The 16,487-nt window shown below is 44.5% G+C and overlaps 1 protein-coding gene across 8 annotated transcripts in view; it reads left to right on the top strand.

Moving 5' to 3' along the window:
• The first annotated feature begins 103 nt into the window (after positions 1-103).
• The window catches only part of RBL1 (RB transcriptional corepressor like 1), an 87,489-nt gene continuing 71,105 nt past the window's right edge, over positions 104-16,487 (top strand). For 3 of the 8 annotated variants that reach the window (XM_038369958.2, XM_038369960.2, XM_043496050.1), the window contains exons 1-3: positions 137-286; positions 9,185-9,318; positions 10,205-10,405. In XM_038369958.2, the coding sequence (XP_038225886.1) occupies positions 137-286; positions 9,185-9,318; positions 10,205-10,405 (485 nt within the window). Of the gene's footprint in view, positions 287-307; positions 652-9,182; positions 9,319-9,402; positions 10,406-16,487 lie in introns of those variants that run through there. The other 5 variants (XM_038369957.2, XM_043496047.1, XM_043496046.1 and 2 more) reach the window with 5 other exon arrangements.

Below are 16,487 nucleotides of genomic sequence, written 5' to 3'. Positions count from 1 at the left end.
AAGAGCGGCAGCGGGGCCCGGCCGGGCGGAGGGATACGGGGGCCCGCCGCGGGAAGCGGTTTTGGCGCGCTGAGCGCAGGGGCTTGTGGGTTGGGCTCGGAGCCGCCGGGCCGGCGCTGGGGGCTGTGGAGCCGCCATGTCCCAGAAGGCGCCCCCGGCCGGGGAGGCCCAGGGCTCGGCCCGCGCCGTCATCGACCGCCTCTGCCAGGACCTCAACCTGGACGCGGCCAGCGCCGCCGAGGCTCTGCGGGACTTCACGGCGCTGCGGGGCACGTACAGCCTGGAGGTGAGCGGCAGGGCCGTGGCCGGCTCCGCCCGGAGCCCGACGGGTCAGCGGGCAGGCGCCGGGCCCAGCCGGCGCTGCCCCAGGAGGCGCCAGGGTGCCGACCAAGCGGGCCGCGTGGCGGCCGGGGCGCCCCCGGGGCCGTGCTGCCGAGGCAGCTCCTGGGTTGCCCGCGGCCTCGCAGGGCCCAGGCTTCCCCCCTGGGTGCCCGCTGGCTCTGGGGCGCTCGTGCTGGCAGAGGCGGCTCCCTGGGAGCCGCGCTGGGCTATGCGTGCGCCGCGGCGGCGGGAACTGCCGGCCCGCTGGGGCTGCGGGCTGCAGACGGACGCGGAGCGCCCGCGGAAGGTCCGGCGCCGACACCAGCTCAGGTGGGTGCATGTGTTCCCCGGGCTCCTGTCGGGCTGCGCGGATCAGACTCCAGCCCCAGGGTCTGACCGCCTTGGCTGGTACTCCGCTTGGCAGGAGACGAATGCTCCGCCAATGGGGGTTGGCCAAACGCCTTTCAGGTAAAGGGGTGACTTATTAGAGAAAAGGCATAAGGGCCTGCCTACACGTGAAGGCTGTGTCTCCCTCGCAGAGTGCCATGTATTGCCCCTCCCCCGCTGTGGAGATGCAGTGGACGCCGACAGGAGGACTTCTGGGGCCAGAACACCAGCTCCCCAAACAATATTAGCTATGCCCTCGGAAGGCTTCACAGCTGTGTCCACCCTGGAGGTTTAGGCAGCATAGCTCGGTGGTGGTGTCATTTAATCACACTCTTGGAGGATATTCGCAAAAAGGAAAGCAGTACTTGTGGCACCTTGGAGGCTAACAAATTTATTAGAGCATAAGCTTTCGTGAGCTACAGCTCAAAGTGAGCTGTAGCTCACGAAAGCTTATGCTCTAATAAATTTGTTAGTCTCTAAGGTGCCACAAGTACTGCTTTTCTTTTTGCGAATACAGACTAACACGGCTGCTACTTTGGAGGATATTGTTATGCCAGTATAAGCATTAAGACCATGCCAAGCTATTCAGGGCTGGAGTCCATGTGTGACACTTTTATTCTGGAATAAGAGTGCCTTGTTCTGGAACAAGAGTGTCCACGCTCAGTTATTCGAGAGTAGCTATTGCACCTTAAATTCACATCCTATCTTAACCTGAATTAACTTTTAAATGAAAATAAGCCGTAAATGTTAGTTGGGCATTGTGCATTTAAGGTCTGAGGGATCATTTTATTCCAGCACACTTTCCTATTAGCCTTGTTTTTGGGAAGGGAGTGCAGCACCTCTCAAGCTCTTTTGTCATTGGGTACTACTTGGGGAACAATTAATCCCACCTGTGTTCACTTGTCTCCTGGAATGGTCAGTCAGCCCTTTTTTCCCAATGACAAAAAGAGATTTGAATTTATATTTAAACAAACAACTGTTTAAGAAATAGGAGGAAGATTCAGATACAATATTTGAACTGACTCTTGTTTAGTCTTTGTGGGGAAACATAAGTGGGTATATGTGTCTTGCTTTCAAAGGATGCTAGAATGATCTTGATCTTAAAGGTCAGAGCAGTGGTATCCAAATTTTTCAGCCTAATGGCTGAACATACTTTTTCAAAGAAATCAGGAGTCAGTGTTTTGGGGCAGAGTTTTGCCCTGTCCTTCACCCTTTTCACCACTTATTTGCAGGGAGAACAGAAACCACATGCAGATATAGCTTACTGCAGCCCCTGGTGCAGAGAGTAGGAATGGCTAGAGCATGCTGTGTACCAGCTAGATCGGGGTGGGCAAACTTTTTGGCCTGAGAGCCACATTGGGGTTGCAAAACTGTAGGGAAGGCTGTGCCTCCCCAATCAGCCTGGCCCCCCGCCACCTATCTGCCCCTCCCACTTCCTGCCCCCTGACTGCCCCCCTCAGAACTCCCGACCCATCTCTTTGTCCCCTAACCAGCCCCTCCTGGGGCCCCCTGGGACTCCCACGCCTATCCAACCCCCCCATCCCCTGACTGCCCCCTGGGATCTTCTGCCCCTTATCCAACCCCCCAACTCCCCACCCCCTTACCATGTCACTCATAGCGGCAGGACTGGCTTATTGGAAAGCCTGGGAGGTGGGCGGGCGCAAGCCATGCTGCCCGTGCAACAGCATGGCTGCAGGGGGGTGGAGGGGGGGCGCGTGGGAGACAGAAGAGGAGGGGCCGGGGACTAGTCTCACCAGTCAGGAGCTCAAGGGCAGGGCAGGATGGTCCCGTGGGCTGGATGCGGCCTGCAGGCTGTCGTTTACCCACCTCTGAGCTAGATCCATCTGGCATATGATCCCTAGTTCCCTTGCACAAGTTAGAGCAGCCCCCAAGTTTGTTTGATAGTTGGATGGAGCAGGAGGTACTTTGGCCATGCCTGCACTACAAACTTGCGTTGACTCAAGTTACGTTGGCATACGGCCATCACTGTTAGTACATTGCTTGTGTGTGTGCATACTTGGCTGCTTATGCTGGTGATGCTCATGCTCACCAAGAGTGCTTGTATCAATGCAGAGTGCAGTGCACCATGAGTAGGTATCCCATTGTGCAGCTCACCCCTGTCTAGCGCACTGTCTTGGGAAGTTTTGGCAATGCATGATAGGGCCGAAACGAGTCATGCAGGGGTGACTGGGAGCATGGGGTCTACTTCCCAGTTTGCAGCTGTCTCCATCTCATAATGTTATCTTTCAGAGTAGCAGCCGTATTAGTCTGTATTTGCAAAAAGAAAAGGAGGACTTGTGGCACCTTAGAGACTAACAAATTTATTTGAGCATTAGCTTTCGTGAGCTATAGATCACTTCACCGGTTGCATCCAATGTAGCTCACGAAAGCTTATGCTCAAATAAATTTTAATCTCTAAGGTGCCACAAGTACTTCTTTTCATAATGTTGTCTGTATCCCATAATTTTTGTGCCTTTATTTCAAAACTCCACAAACCCATGTGGCCCTCCTCGCTGTCTGTCATCTCTGACAAAAGCGTGGACACTGCCTAGCTTTGCGCTATTGTCATAAACATTGAAAGCACAGGGTGTGCAATCCTGGAGTATTTGCAGAGGTGCTTGAAAAAACAAATCAGTGGGGAACATGACGATTTCTTGGACATATTGCTGTGCTACATCATGAGAACCAATTCAAGGTTGTTGGTGGCATTCACAGAATAGCTGCAGATGTTGGAGTGCTGCTTCCGGGCTCGAGAAACAAGCTCTGACTGGTGGGATCTCATTCTAATGTAGGTTTGGAATGACAAGCAGTGGCTGTAGATCTTTCATCTAGGGATGTAAAAGGTTAACCAGTAAGCATTAACCCTGGCGGCCCCACGTCAGGCTGGTGCTGGGGACCCCAGCCTCGGCTGGCCGGACCCTGGCTGCAATGCATCAGACCCCAGCCATGGCTGCGCTGGACCCTGGCTGGATTGGCGCCCCAGCTACCTCAGTTAACTGGTTACATGAAATTTTAATCGTTGAACTGGTTTACATTTTTTAACCAATGTTTACATCCCTACTTTTGGTGCAAGTTCACATTCCTGGATTCATGTGCTGAGCTCGCACCTGCCCTCCAGCACAGGGACACCAAAATGAGAGCTTTACTGATAGTGGAGAAGTGAGTGGGAATCACAGTGTGGAGACTTGCAACCCCAGATTGCTACTGGGCAGTCGGGAATCAATTCGAAGTTGGGAAATCTACCACGGAGGCCGTTGTGATGCGACTGTGCGGCGGCATTAATTGCCTCCTGCTCTGGCAGTGTGCAGGACATAGTGGATGGATTTGCAGGAATGGTAGTTTGGGAATCCAGTGGAGCAATGGACGACACACACATCCCTATTTTGGCACCAGACCACCTTGCTACTGAGTACATCAACAGAAAGGGCTACGTTTCTGTGGTTACGCAAACATTGGTGGATCACCAGGGACACTTCACTGACATCAATGTGGGCTGTTCAGGGAATGTGCATGAGGCTTGCATCTTTAAGAACAGAGGACTGTTCATAGAGCTATGAGCAGGGACTCTCTTTCCTAACCGGCGGATTACTATTGGGATGTTGAAATGTCAACAGTGATGCTGGCGGACCCAGCCTATCCCTTTTTCCCCTGGCCATACACCGGCCACCTCAACTGCACCAAGGAACAATTTAACTACTGGCTCAGCTAGTGTGGAATGACAATTGAATGTGCTTTTTGTTATGAAGGGTTGCTGGCATTGTTAACTCACAAGTTAGGACCTCAGTGAGAAAAATATCCCAATGGTTATAGCTGTCTGCTTTGGCCTGCATAATGTATGTATGGCAAAGGGGTGAAAGTTTTTGCTGAGGTGGATGGCAGAGGTGGCGTGGCTGTCTGATGAATTTGAACATCCAGATACAAGGGCTCAAGGCAGAGCGAAATGGCTCAGGAAGGCTTTGAATGACCATTTTAATAGTAAGTAATGTGTGGTGTTGTAGTGTGCTCTATCCGACCCTGTTCTTTTGTGGCCTGGTAGGAATCATGTGGTGATTGCTGTACAAGTAGGAATATAACATTAATTCACCTATTTGTTTTGTGAATGGTCATGTGGATTGCGTGACATGAAGTAAGAGATAAAGGGCAGCATATGTTGTGAACTAATAAAAATGAATTGTGTTACAGAATAAAATTCTATTGAAACAAAAGTGCAAAATTGTAATTTCACAACAAATACATTTAAAAACTTAATAAATTTAGTTATGAAGGATGAAAGAATTTTCATGTCCATTTCAGCAACACAGATACCAACTATGGCTTTCACAGGTCTGTGTATGTAAAGCTGTGATTGTCTCTATCACTCTACGCTGATGGACATTAAGGGTACTGCAACGACTCCTGAAGCCATTTGGAATGTTGGGGGTGTGGTGGTTATGAGAGGTCTCAATATGGAATTCTCAATGGGCTGCAGAGGGAGGCAAGCCTGGGATTGTTGAATCTGAAAGTCCACCAGAGTCTGCTGCATCTGTGTTTGCTGCCTGAGAAGCTCCACTGTGCCCTGTTGATCTTCCTCTCCTTTTCCTGCTGGGACTCCTGGGCCTTTCTCCTCTCCACTCTTTCCTTTTTCCAGGCTGTCTGCAGTGTTCATCCTCCATGCCCTGTGCTTATGGTCCGATGCAGCACTGGCTTGCAGGATGTCCTGGAACATGTTGTTCTGAGTCGTCTTCTTTCTCCACCTTTGTGGAAGGGGAGACTCTGAAGGCCACAGTGGCAACAGCTGAAGATAAAACACACAGCGGTGCTGTTGTTGGTGCATTCACTACAGAAAGTGAAACTTAAGATGTTGAACTTGCTCCCCAAAAGTTTTAAGCACTACATTCTCACTTCTGCTTGGCACCAATCCCTGTCCCCCCAGTAGGCCATACTCATCATGGCAGGTGAAGGAAAAGGAGAAGGGAATTACTTAGTTGCATGATTCTAATAGTATATAGGACAATGACCATGAGTACTGGCACCCTTTTCCACAGTTGATGGTGATTTTAGCTGATATCTCACTCTTGAGGGTATCAAAGGCTCTCATGCAGCTGCTGCTGGCATCCCAAAGGCACCTGGGCCCATGTGCTGCTAGCCTGTGTACTGCAATGGTGCCTGCTGAAATTATCACTGAGTGGCATGGGAAAGTGTCCTTACTTTGGAGGAAGAAACAAGGCAGCCCTTCCTAGAAACCATCAGAGGATTGCAGAGTACTTCTGTGAAAGCTTCATCGGGATCTCTCGGGAGGATTCAAGAGACATCCCTGTGTACATAAACAAACTGCTATGCTTGGTCCACCTCCCTAGCTCTAGAGGGGAATGAAAATCAGAAAGCAGCTCTACCTTTTGCTTGTACCACCAACTCTTCTAGCATGAGTAAATTAATGAAAGTGAAAAGATTGTGTCCTGCTACTTTTTTTTGGGGGGGGGGGACTTTGTAATTGGAAAATTTAGGTACTCTTACCCAAGGTTCCTTCCCCTGCATTGGGCACACTTGTGCTGGACTGCGGTGGAGTCAAAAATAGATCCTGGCTCACTGCACAGCTGGATCCCTTGGTCACCTGTCCCCCATCCTCCTCTTCATCCAACATCTCCTACTCTTAGCTGTTCATGGCAGGGGCTTGTGACTTAGGCTCTTTCAAGGTATTCATGGTGCTTTTGAGAGGGGTGCTGCAATCTCTGCTAAGGATGGCATGCAGCTCTTTGTAAAAGCAGCAGGTCTGTGGCTTGGCAATAAATTGGTTGTTGGCCTCCCTGGCCACCTGGTATTCTGCTGCGGCTGCTAGGCTTTCACATGGCAGTGCTGCTGGTCCCTGTCGTATCCTGTCAAGGTTCCCTCCCCACTCTGAACTCTAGAGTACAGATGTGGGGACCTGCATGAAAGACCCCCAAGCTTATTTTTACCAGCTTAGGTTAAAAACTTTCCCAAGGCACAAACTTTGCCTTGTTCTTGAACAGTATGCTGCCACACCACCAAGCGCTTTAGCAAAGAACCAGGGAAAAGGACCACTGGGAGTTGCAATCCCCCCAAGCCCTTACACCCCCTTTCCTGGGGAGGCTTGAGAATAAATAAGTTGAGCACAGACCAGCTTGGGTTTCTTAGGACCCTAGAAACCCAATCAGAGTCTTAAAAATCAGAACTTTATTAGAAGAACAAAACAAAGATAAAAACACTCTGTATGATTAGAATGGAAGATAATCTCACAGGCAGTCAGATTTCAAACATAGAGAATCCCTCTAGGCAAAACCTTAAGTTACAAAAACAGGAATACACATTCCCTCCAGAACAACAAATTTACAAGCCAAAACAAAGAAAACCTAATGCGTTTTCTAGCTAGATTACTTACTTACTTTACAGGAGTTGGAGGCTTGCATTTTTGATCTGTTCCCAGCAAAGGTATTACACAGACAGACAAAAGCTTTTCCCCTCCCTCCAGATTTGAAAGTATTTTGTCCCCTTATTGGTTATTTTGGTTAGATGCCAGCAAGGTTACCTTAGCTTCTTAACTCTTTACAGGTGAAAGGATTTTGCCTCTGACCAGGAGTGATTTTATAGCACTGTATACAGAAAGGTGGTCACCCTTCCCTTTATATTTATGACTTACCCCTTCTCCTACATCCCCTGAACTGTCTGTTCATAGAGGGCAACATTTCTACGGCTGAATCAGAGCTGTGCCTTCACAGTCTCTTCTCCCTCACAATTACTTACCAAAATCCCATTATCCCATCATACCATCTCCTCCATAAACTTATCAAGTAGAATCTTAAAATCAGATAGATCTTTTGCCCCCACTGCTTCCCTTGGAAGGTTATTCCAAAACTTCACTCCTCTGATGGTTAAAAACCTTCGTCTGATTTCAAGTCTAAACTTCCTGGTGGCCAGTTTATACCCATTTGTTCTTGTGTCCACATTGGTGCTGAGCTGAAATAATTCCTCTCCCTCTCCTGTATTTATCCCTCTGATATATTTATAGAGAGCAATCATATCTCCCCTCAACCTTCTTTTAGTTAGGCTAAACAAGCCAAGCTCCTTTCATAAGACAAGTTTTCCATTCCTTGGATCATCCTAGTAGCCCTTCTCTGTACCTGCTCCAGTTTGAATTCATCCTTTTTAAACATGGGAGACCAGAACTGCACACAGTATTCTAGGTGAGGTCTCACCAGTGCCTTGTATAACGGTACTAAAACCTCCTTATCCCTACTGGAAATGCCTCTCCTGATGCATCCCAAAACTGCATTAGCTTTTTTCACAGCCATATCACATTGGCGGCTCATAGTCATCCTATGATCAACCAATACTCCAAGGTCCTTCTCCTCTTCTGTTACTTCTAATTGATGCGTCCCCAACTTATAACTAAAATTCTTGTTATTAATCCCTAAATGCATAACCTTACACTTCTCACTATTAAATTTCATCCTATTACTATTACTCCAGTTGGTAAGTGTGCTTACAAGCCGGGCAATCAGGAAAAGGAATCTTAAAAATTCGCAGGGCTTTAAAGGGGAGAGGCTTCCAGTCTTTGTGACCCTTGGGCAGTGGAGTTCATACTGTGTTTGGGTACTTTGTTCCTGTCTATATGTAATGACACAGCTCTTTTGAATATGCCCACCCCTGCTCCACTCTTGCCATGTCCCCATTCCACCTCCTTTCCCCCAAGCCCTCTCCCGCCTCTTCCCACAAGCCCTTGTTCTGGCTTTCGCCCCCTGCCCTGAGCATTGCTGGGAGCCAGCGGAGCGGGCTGGAGCCAGGTTGCTCACTGCTGCCAGCGACAGGCCCCCTGCTAACCCCACAGGCCGCCCTGGACCCCCCCATCCCCCTGAAGCTCGGGGCGGTTGCCCCGGCTCTGCTTGGACCTGTTCTGGGCACCACCAAAAATTATACAACCGGCACCCATGGGCTTTAACAATAGTTTGGAGAGGGCATTCTAACTGTAAGGAAACGTGGAAGAACTTCCATGTGAAGGTGCCAGTAGGGGGATAAAATAGACAGGGCTGGCTTCACTGATGTTGCAGAAAGGATAATGCGTTTCTAGCTGATCAGTAGCCAGATTGTGGCCTCATGGAGTACTACAGTATATTATCTTTAATACAGAGGTGCTGTCAGCAGAGACCTCAGGGCTCTGCAATATGCAGTGGTTTATTGTGATCTAAGTGGCCAAATCATATTGCAGGCCTTGTAGTGTCTGTTTTTAAAGGAACAATCAGCTGCTGTCTACTCTGTTCCATGCAAATTAAGGATAGTCCTCCACTCCTAGGAAGTTATGGATCCCTTGTTCTGGCCAGATTTAAAAAAAAAAAAATCATCCAACCCTGAGTAAATGTTGGTTTTTGTTCCTGTCCCAAAGGATTTTAGAGATACGTGAAGTAAATGAAAAGCTGAGACTGCAAATTGAGCATTGTTGCCCTGGAAAAGTTTGTCCATTGATCATTTACTTCTGGTTTGACAGGGAGAAGTGGTGCATTGGTTGGCTTGTGCTCTATATGTTGCTTGTCGTAAAAGCATACTTCCCACTGTTGGAAGTGGTCTTATGGAAGGAAACTGCGTTTCACTGACTAGGATACTACGGTCAGCCAAACTAAGGTACTTTTGTGTGTTTGGTTTTTGCTTTTTTCTGGAGACCTAAACGTCTGTGTAGTAGTCACAGCCTCTTTTCCCTTATTCTAGATCTGCTCCCCTTTTGACTGTTGTTTTACTTACATTCTAACTGAAAGCAGAATGGCACTTTCCTCATAGCGGTGGAAGTAGGGCATCATTGATATTGCACAAATATAAAATCCAGCACATATCCAATTTTCACAGATATTGGGGCCAGAGGGGACTGTTAAGATCTCTAGTTTTATTTCCTCCATAACATAGGCCAGAGTAGGATGTTAACCGGTTAACTGATAAGCGTTAACCCCCCAGTCCGGCCCCACGCTGGCTGGGCCCCAGTTAGCCCTTTAATTGGTTAACCATTTAAATTTAAATATTTTAAAACTGCTAACTTTTTAAAACTCAGATGAATGCTTGGGTGCTTAGAGATATATAATTACATAAGTATTTATGCACTTCAGTGTTAGTTCAACATCTAATTCTTCAATACAGTTGTCCTGGTTTAAGCACCCAGTTGTGTGAAATACTTTTTCCCTGCCCCTCAACTCTTCTGTTTTTTCTGACCCCACCAAAGAGAGCCACGTTCTGTGATCTGAATGAATCCATATAAGGGTGTGGAAACCAAAGGAAATCCACAAGTAAGAGTTAACTCTGTGGAACATACTCAGCACTGGAGTCTAGCAAAGTGTGTTTATCCTTTTCTGTAATTAAAGCAGTTACTAAGCAATAAATTAGTCAGATTTGGTTTTCACCAAAAGTCCATCTCTTTAAGAAAAGATTAAGATTTAAAAAGGGGGGGGGGAATCTTAGTCTAAACTGTTTGATCTGTTTCATGGCTGGATATTAAATGATAATTAAATGTTGCTCTTTTAAGTTTAATTCAGTTTTTTAGTAAAATGAAAAAGTGGATGGACATGTCAGACCTGCCACAGGAATTTCGGGAGCGAATGGAGAGGCTAGAGAGAAACTTTGAAGTATCGACCGTGATTTTCAGAAAGTTTGAACCAATATTTTTGGATGTATTTCAAAATCCTTATGAAGAAACATCTAAACCACAAAGGAGCAGGAAACAGAGGTATATTGAGAGATTTAAATGATTTTACTGAAAACTAGGGCTGTTGATTAATTGCAGTTAACTCACACGATTAACTCAAAAAAGTTGACTGCAATTAAAAAAAAATCGCATTTAATTGCACTGTTAAACAATAGAATACCAATTGAAATTAACTATTTTGGATGTTTTTTCTCCATTTTCAAATATTTTGATTTCTATTACAACACAGAATACAAATTGTACAGTGTTCACTTTACATTATTTATTACAAATATTTGCACTGTAAAAATGATTTTAAAAGTGTTTTTCAATTCACCTCATACAAGTACTATAGTGCAATCTCTATCATGAAAGTGTAACTTACAAATGTAGATTATTTTGTTTTGTTGCATAACTGCACTCGAAAACAAAACTATGTAAAACTTTAGAGCCTACAAGTTCACTCAGTCCTCCTTCTTATTCAGCCATTAACTAAGATCAACACATTTGTTTACATTTACGGAAGATACTGCTGCCTGCTTCTTATTTACAATATCACCTGAAATTGAGAACAGGCATTCGCATGGGGCACTTTTAGTAGTCGGCATTGGAAGATATTTACATGCCAGATATGCTAAACGTTCGTATGCCCCTTCATGCTTCATCTACCATTCTGGAGGACATGCTTCCATGCTGATGTGGTGGTTGTTTTTTTTGTTTTTTTTAAACAAAAATGCATTAATTAAATTTGTGACTGAACTCCTTGCGGGAGAACTCAGATGATGATTCAGCACATGTTGTTTGATTTACAAACACTGTCACTGCAGATTTGAAAAAATGCAAAGAAGGTACCAATGTGAGATTTCTAAAGATAGCTATAGTACTCGACTGAAGGTTTAAGAATCTGAAGTGCCGTCCAAAAGCTGAGAGGGATGAGATGTGGAGCATGCTTTTAGAAGTCTTAAAAGAGCAACACTTGGATGCGGAAACTACAGAACCCGAACCACCAAAAAAGAAAATCAACCTTCTGCTGGTGGCATCTGACTCAGATGATGAAAATGAACATGCATCAGTCCACTCTGCTTTGGATCGTTCTCAAGCAGAACCCGTCATCAGTATGCATGCATATTCTCTGGAATAGTGGTTAGCACATCTGGCATGTAAATATCTTGCAACGCCGGTGTGACGTTATTGACATGAACTGTGACTGTATAGATCATTGTTGCAAGCACTGTTTATATATTTGCAGCAAATATTGTACAGAAGAGGTCCAGGGGAGTGTTTATGGAAAGATTGTAGTTTGCTGGTTATGATTATGCTTTCTGTGTGTGTGTGTGTGTGTGTGTCATTTTTGTATTTGAAGTTAGGAATATTGGCTATGTACTTGTATCTCAATGGGTTTGATTCTAAGTAGCCCCAGTGAAGCATTTGGTCAGCTTCTTGAGAAAGGACTATTCTCAGAAAGTGCCCAATCAAGAAACACTTAACTGACCATGGACTTTGGGAGATGCCAATCCACATCTGAGCTTTCCTGGGAGCGTTCAAACTAACATGTAAAGAATGGCGTCGGCCTGCAAAAACCTGAATCATTCATGGACATGTGCTGTGCCCAGGTGACTACAAACTCCATCTTGTTTCTGTGATTTTGCACAGGAGAAAAAAGGGGTTTCCTTCCACATGGCTGAGGATATAAAAGGCCCTGGAAACCCCTCCATTTTGTCTTCATTCCTGCTTCTTACCTCTGAAGGAACTTTGCTTGAAACTGGAGCTCCAAACAAAGGACTGAACAACCCATCCAAGCTGGGATGTTTGTACTCCAGAGACTTGATTGGTTTAAATGAGCAGTAATCCCATCAAGCCTGAACTAAGGACTTTGCAATTCTTGTATGTATTTGATTCCATTTAACCAATTCTAACTCTCTCATTTTATATATTTTTCTTTTTATGAATAAACCTTTAGATTTTAGATTCTAAAGGATTGGCAACAGCGTGATTTGTGGGTAAGATCTGACTTGGTCCTTTGGGATTGGGAGAACCTTTTTTCTTTTAATGGAGTATTGGTTTTCATAACCATTCATCTCCATAAGAAGTGGTGCTGGTGGTGATACAAGGGAACTGGAGTATCTAAGGGAATTGCTTGTATGATTTCTGGTTAGCCAGTGGGGTAAAACCAAAGTCTTCTCTGGTTGGTTGGTTGGTTGGTTGGTTTGGTGTGCGTTAATAGTGAAGGAAACCCAGGCTTTGTCTGTAACTGCCCTGCTCTAAGCAATTTATCCTGAATTGATACTCTGTTGTGTCCTGCCAGAGGCAGCATTGTTATGGTACCAACAGTGCCATGCGAATGTCTGTTCTCACTGTCAGGTGACATTGTAAACAAGAAGCGAACAGCATTATCTCCTGCAAATGTAACCAAACTTGCTTGTCTGAGCGATTGGACTGAGTGGACTTTTAGGCTCTAAAGTTTTATATTGTTTTGTTTTTGAATGCAGTTATTTTTTTGTACGTAATTTGACATTTGTAAGTTCAACTTTCATGATAGAGGTTGCACTACAGTACTTGTATTAAGTGAATTTAAAATACTATTTTGTTTTTTACAGTGCAAATGTATATAATCAAAAATAAAGTGGGCACTGTACGCTTTGTATTCTGTGTTGTAATTAAAATAAATGTAGTAAACATCCAAAAATATTTAAATAAATGGTATTCTATTGTTTAACAGTGTGATTAATTGCTATAAATTTTTTTTAATCGCTTGACAGTCCTACTGAAAACTTCTGTTTAAGCAATGGTAAGGCCATGATTCATACTTTGAAAATCAGGAAAAGGTGTTTGACTTGATAGATGTCACTTTTGGGTTCAGTTCTGCAATGAGATGCACTTAGTTGCATGTATGCCCCGTGGAGTTCCATTGATGTCAGTGGGACTCTGAATAAGTGTCTGGTCATCCTGCATGCAATTAGTTGCAAGATATCAGGACTTTGGCCAACACTAGTGCCCCTGTTTGGGTGAGCATTAAGCACCTGCTGTGATGCTGAAGATACTATTCTTCAAATGAAACCTCAAGCTAAAGTTCTGATTACTTGTGTTCAACAAAAATCCTATAGCACTTCTTTCAAGAGCAGGTGTATTGGCTTCAGAGTCCTGTTCAAATACTAGCTCTTGTAATTAGTCTTCCTGAAATGATTCCTTTAGATTCAGAAGCCTACAGTATTGTTTTACTTTTCTGAATTGATACGTAATGTTATGCATTGTCAAGTATCCTACATAGTTCTTTTTTTAATTGGGTTTGTGTGCTTCTTTCTGATGTCCAAAAGAATATTCATTTTAAAAAAAAGTTTTCTGATTGTCTTACATGAGAAATGTGAGAGATCAAGTCTGTGGGTTTTTTTGTTTTTCTGGTGGGTGGGTGTTTGTTTTGTTTTTGTTTTGTTTTTTTTTTAAAGAAAAAAGAGATTTGGGAGTCCTCATGTATCGAGGGTGGATAAAAATCAATGATTTTAAAAAATTTTTGGATCGTTTTTAATTAATATGCACTATAGCTCAAAGGTATAGCATGGAATAGAGATGAAAAATTCTAATTCTATAGAATGAGACAATATATTCATGTAATGTAATGTTTAAGAAAAGTTTTGTAAATGAGTTCCAATGGTTCATGGATTAGGGACCCAATTTTATGGGGTTTCAGGGGCTTCTGTATAGATTATTTAGGTTAACCTTTCTATCTACCCAATGGGAGTCAGTGCTCAGTCTAGAAGATACCATCAGAGATGCTTTAGTTTTGCAGTTCTCAAACTGGATTTCTCACTCCAGAGGTAACGTACTTGTTAGCAGCAAAAATGTTTATAAATAATATATAGAGGTGAGAAATAACAGACCTCAACTCTATTGTCCTTCTGCACATTTGTGTACACGGAGTCAATCCCTTACCTCTCTCTAAAAGTGCAAATTTTCAAAAAGTTTAATGAAAGATTGTTGGGGGCGGAATAGATCTGGACAAGGAGAAGAAATCTGGAGCTAAATGTGAGAAGTGAGGGACATATGCTTTTTTGTTAAAATATTATGTGTTTGCTGTTGAAGGGAAAAAAATCCAGAATACATGATGTTGTTGTTTTAGTTAAATAAAACAATTTTTAAATGTCTGTCTCGTGGTGATCTCCTCCTAATTCAGCATAGCAAGAAAATCATCCAAATATTAATGATTAACCTGTTGAACTGGAGATTGTTCACCTCCCAATGACTTCATAAATATCTGCTTCAGTTACCTTTAGTAAATGAAATAACCAAACAATCATTCATTTTCTGATATAGCTGTAAAACTAATATGAAGAGTTTTCAAAATAAATCACTGTTTAAAAATGTATAGTGTGTACCTTCTAAAAATGAAACCTACATCTATCTCCGAGTTGTGAAGAACACGTATTAAGGTTATAACAGCCAACAAGAATGCACTTTTATGTAGAAAACCATGATTAAATAGTCTTCCTAAGTAGTGATTTAAATCAAATCCACCCTGCATGTATCTGTTGGAAAGCTTCTGTTATCTTAATTGAAGGGAGAATTGAATACTCTGTGGAGAATTCTGCTCCAAAAAATTAAAAATTCTGCGCACTATATTTTAAAATTCTGCGAAATTCTGCATATTTTATTTGTCAAAATAACCCAATATAATCACACCAGTTTCAATTATTTTTGGTCATTTATTTCAAAATACCTGTCAGCAAGTATGTCTGTAACAATACAGACAACAAAAAAGATTCAGGAAATGTTTTTTGACAAGTAGATTCCTTACTAGGTATATTAATACAGAATTCTGAGTAATTCATTTTTTATACAGAATGCTGAGTAATAATTCATTTAAACTACAATACAGACCCATGTTTCCCGCACCCCTCAGAGGTAGTGCAAAGACTGGGGGAGTTAGGAATAGCTGAGGGAGAGGGAAGTAATTGCTGGGAAGGAACCTGGATGTGAACTTGGAGGGTTGGGGAAAAGTATGGAACAGGTTTTTTTGGGGTGGTGGGAAGGGATTGTTCGGGAGTTTCCACCATGCAGACTCTGGCTGACTCCTAGCCTCTTCCATTCAGTCAGGCACATCTGGCCCCCATCCCTATGTGTCCTTGCACCCTCTGTCAACCTGTCCCTCCACTCCCTCTTCAGACACCCACTCGCCTGTCCCCATGTGTCTGTGCCTCCATTCAGACATCCTCCTGTCTCCATGTGGCCCTGCACCTCACTCCCCCTATAGCCCTGCGCTTCCATTCCCATTTCCCTGCCCTAGGCTGTCCTTCTAGCCCTTATGAGCCACTAGCCCTTATGAGCCACTGTCTGACCCCCACAGCAGCACCATGCAGTCTCCACATATCCCGTCTCCTGACCTGGCCTAACAGGCGCTGTGAAGAAGGCAGGCTCTTTCTCTTTCCTAGCTGGCTGGGAGCTGCTGCTCTGTTCTAGTGCCACAGTGCCCTTGGGTGGGGAAAAAGGCGGAACTAAAGCAACTTTCTGGAAGTTTTTTTCTGTGCAAAAAATTTAAAATATGCATAGCTTGTTAATTGTGCATGCAGTGGTGCAGTATTCCCCCAGGAGTAATTGAATTCAACTGACTTTTCCTCTCAACGGTGTGTTGTAGCTGTGAAATTAGTGTAAACAAAAGAGTTCTAATCAACCCCTCTATCATTTTCTCACTTTCAGTCTTATTCTATCTGAGAATGCTATTAGTTTGTCTATAAAGTTCCAGGATAGACAAAATCTGAACTTCTAATGCAGAAAAGCATAACATTATTAAATATAAAAGTTATAAATCCATTATTTTTTCTTTGCAAGTTCAGGTGACCTTTAAACAGGTACTTGTGTTGCCCTTGGGCAGGTGTGGGCAAACTGTGGGCTACATCCGGCCTGCCAGCTGTTTTAGTCCGGCCCTTGAGCTCCCCTACTGGGGAGCTAGGTTTGGAGCTTGCCCTGCTCCGGCGCTCCACCGGGGAGCAAGGTTGGGGGCCACTCCACGTGGCTCCCAGAAGCAGAGGCATGTCCCCCTGCAGCTCCTATGCATAGGAGCAGTCAGAGGGCTCCACTCCACACACTGCCCCCACCACACGCGCACTCCCCCTGCCCCAGCCCAGAGCCGCCT

Source organism: Dermochelys coriacea, chromosome 13, assembly GCF_009764565.3.
Source record: "Dermochelys coriacea isolate rDerCor1 chromosome 13, rDerCor1.pri.v4, whole genome shotgun sequence".
Lineage (NCBI taxonomy): Eukaryota > Metazoa > Chordata > Testudines > Dermochelyidae > Dermochelys > Dermochelys coriacea.
Note: the sequence above shows the minus strand (reverse complement) of the source record. Positions and strands in the feature narration are given on the sequence as shown.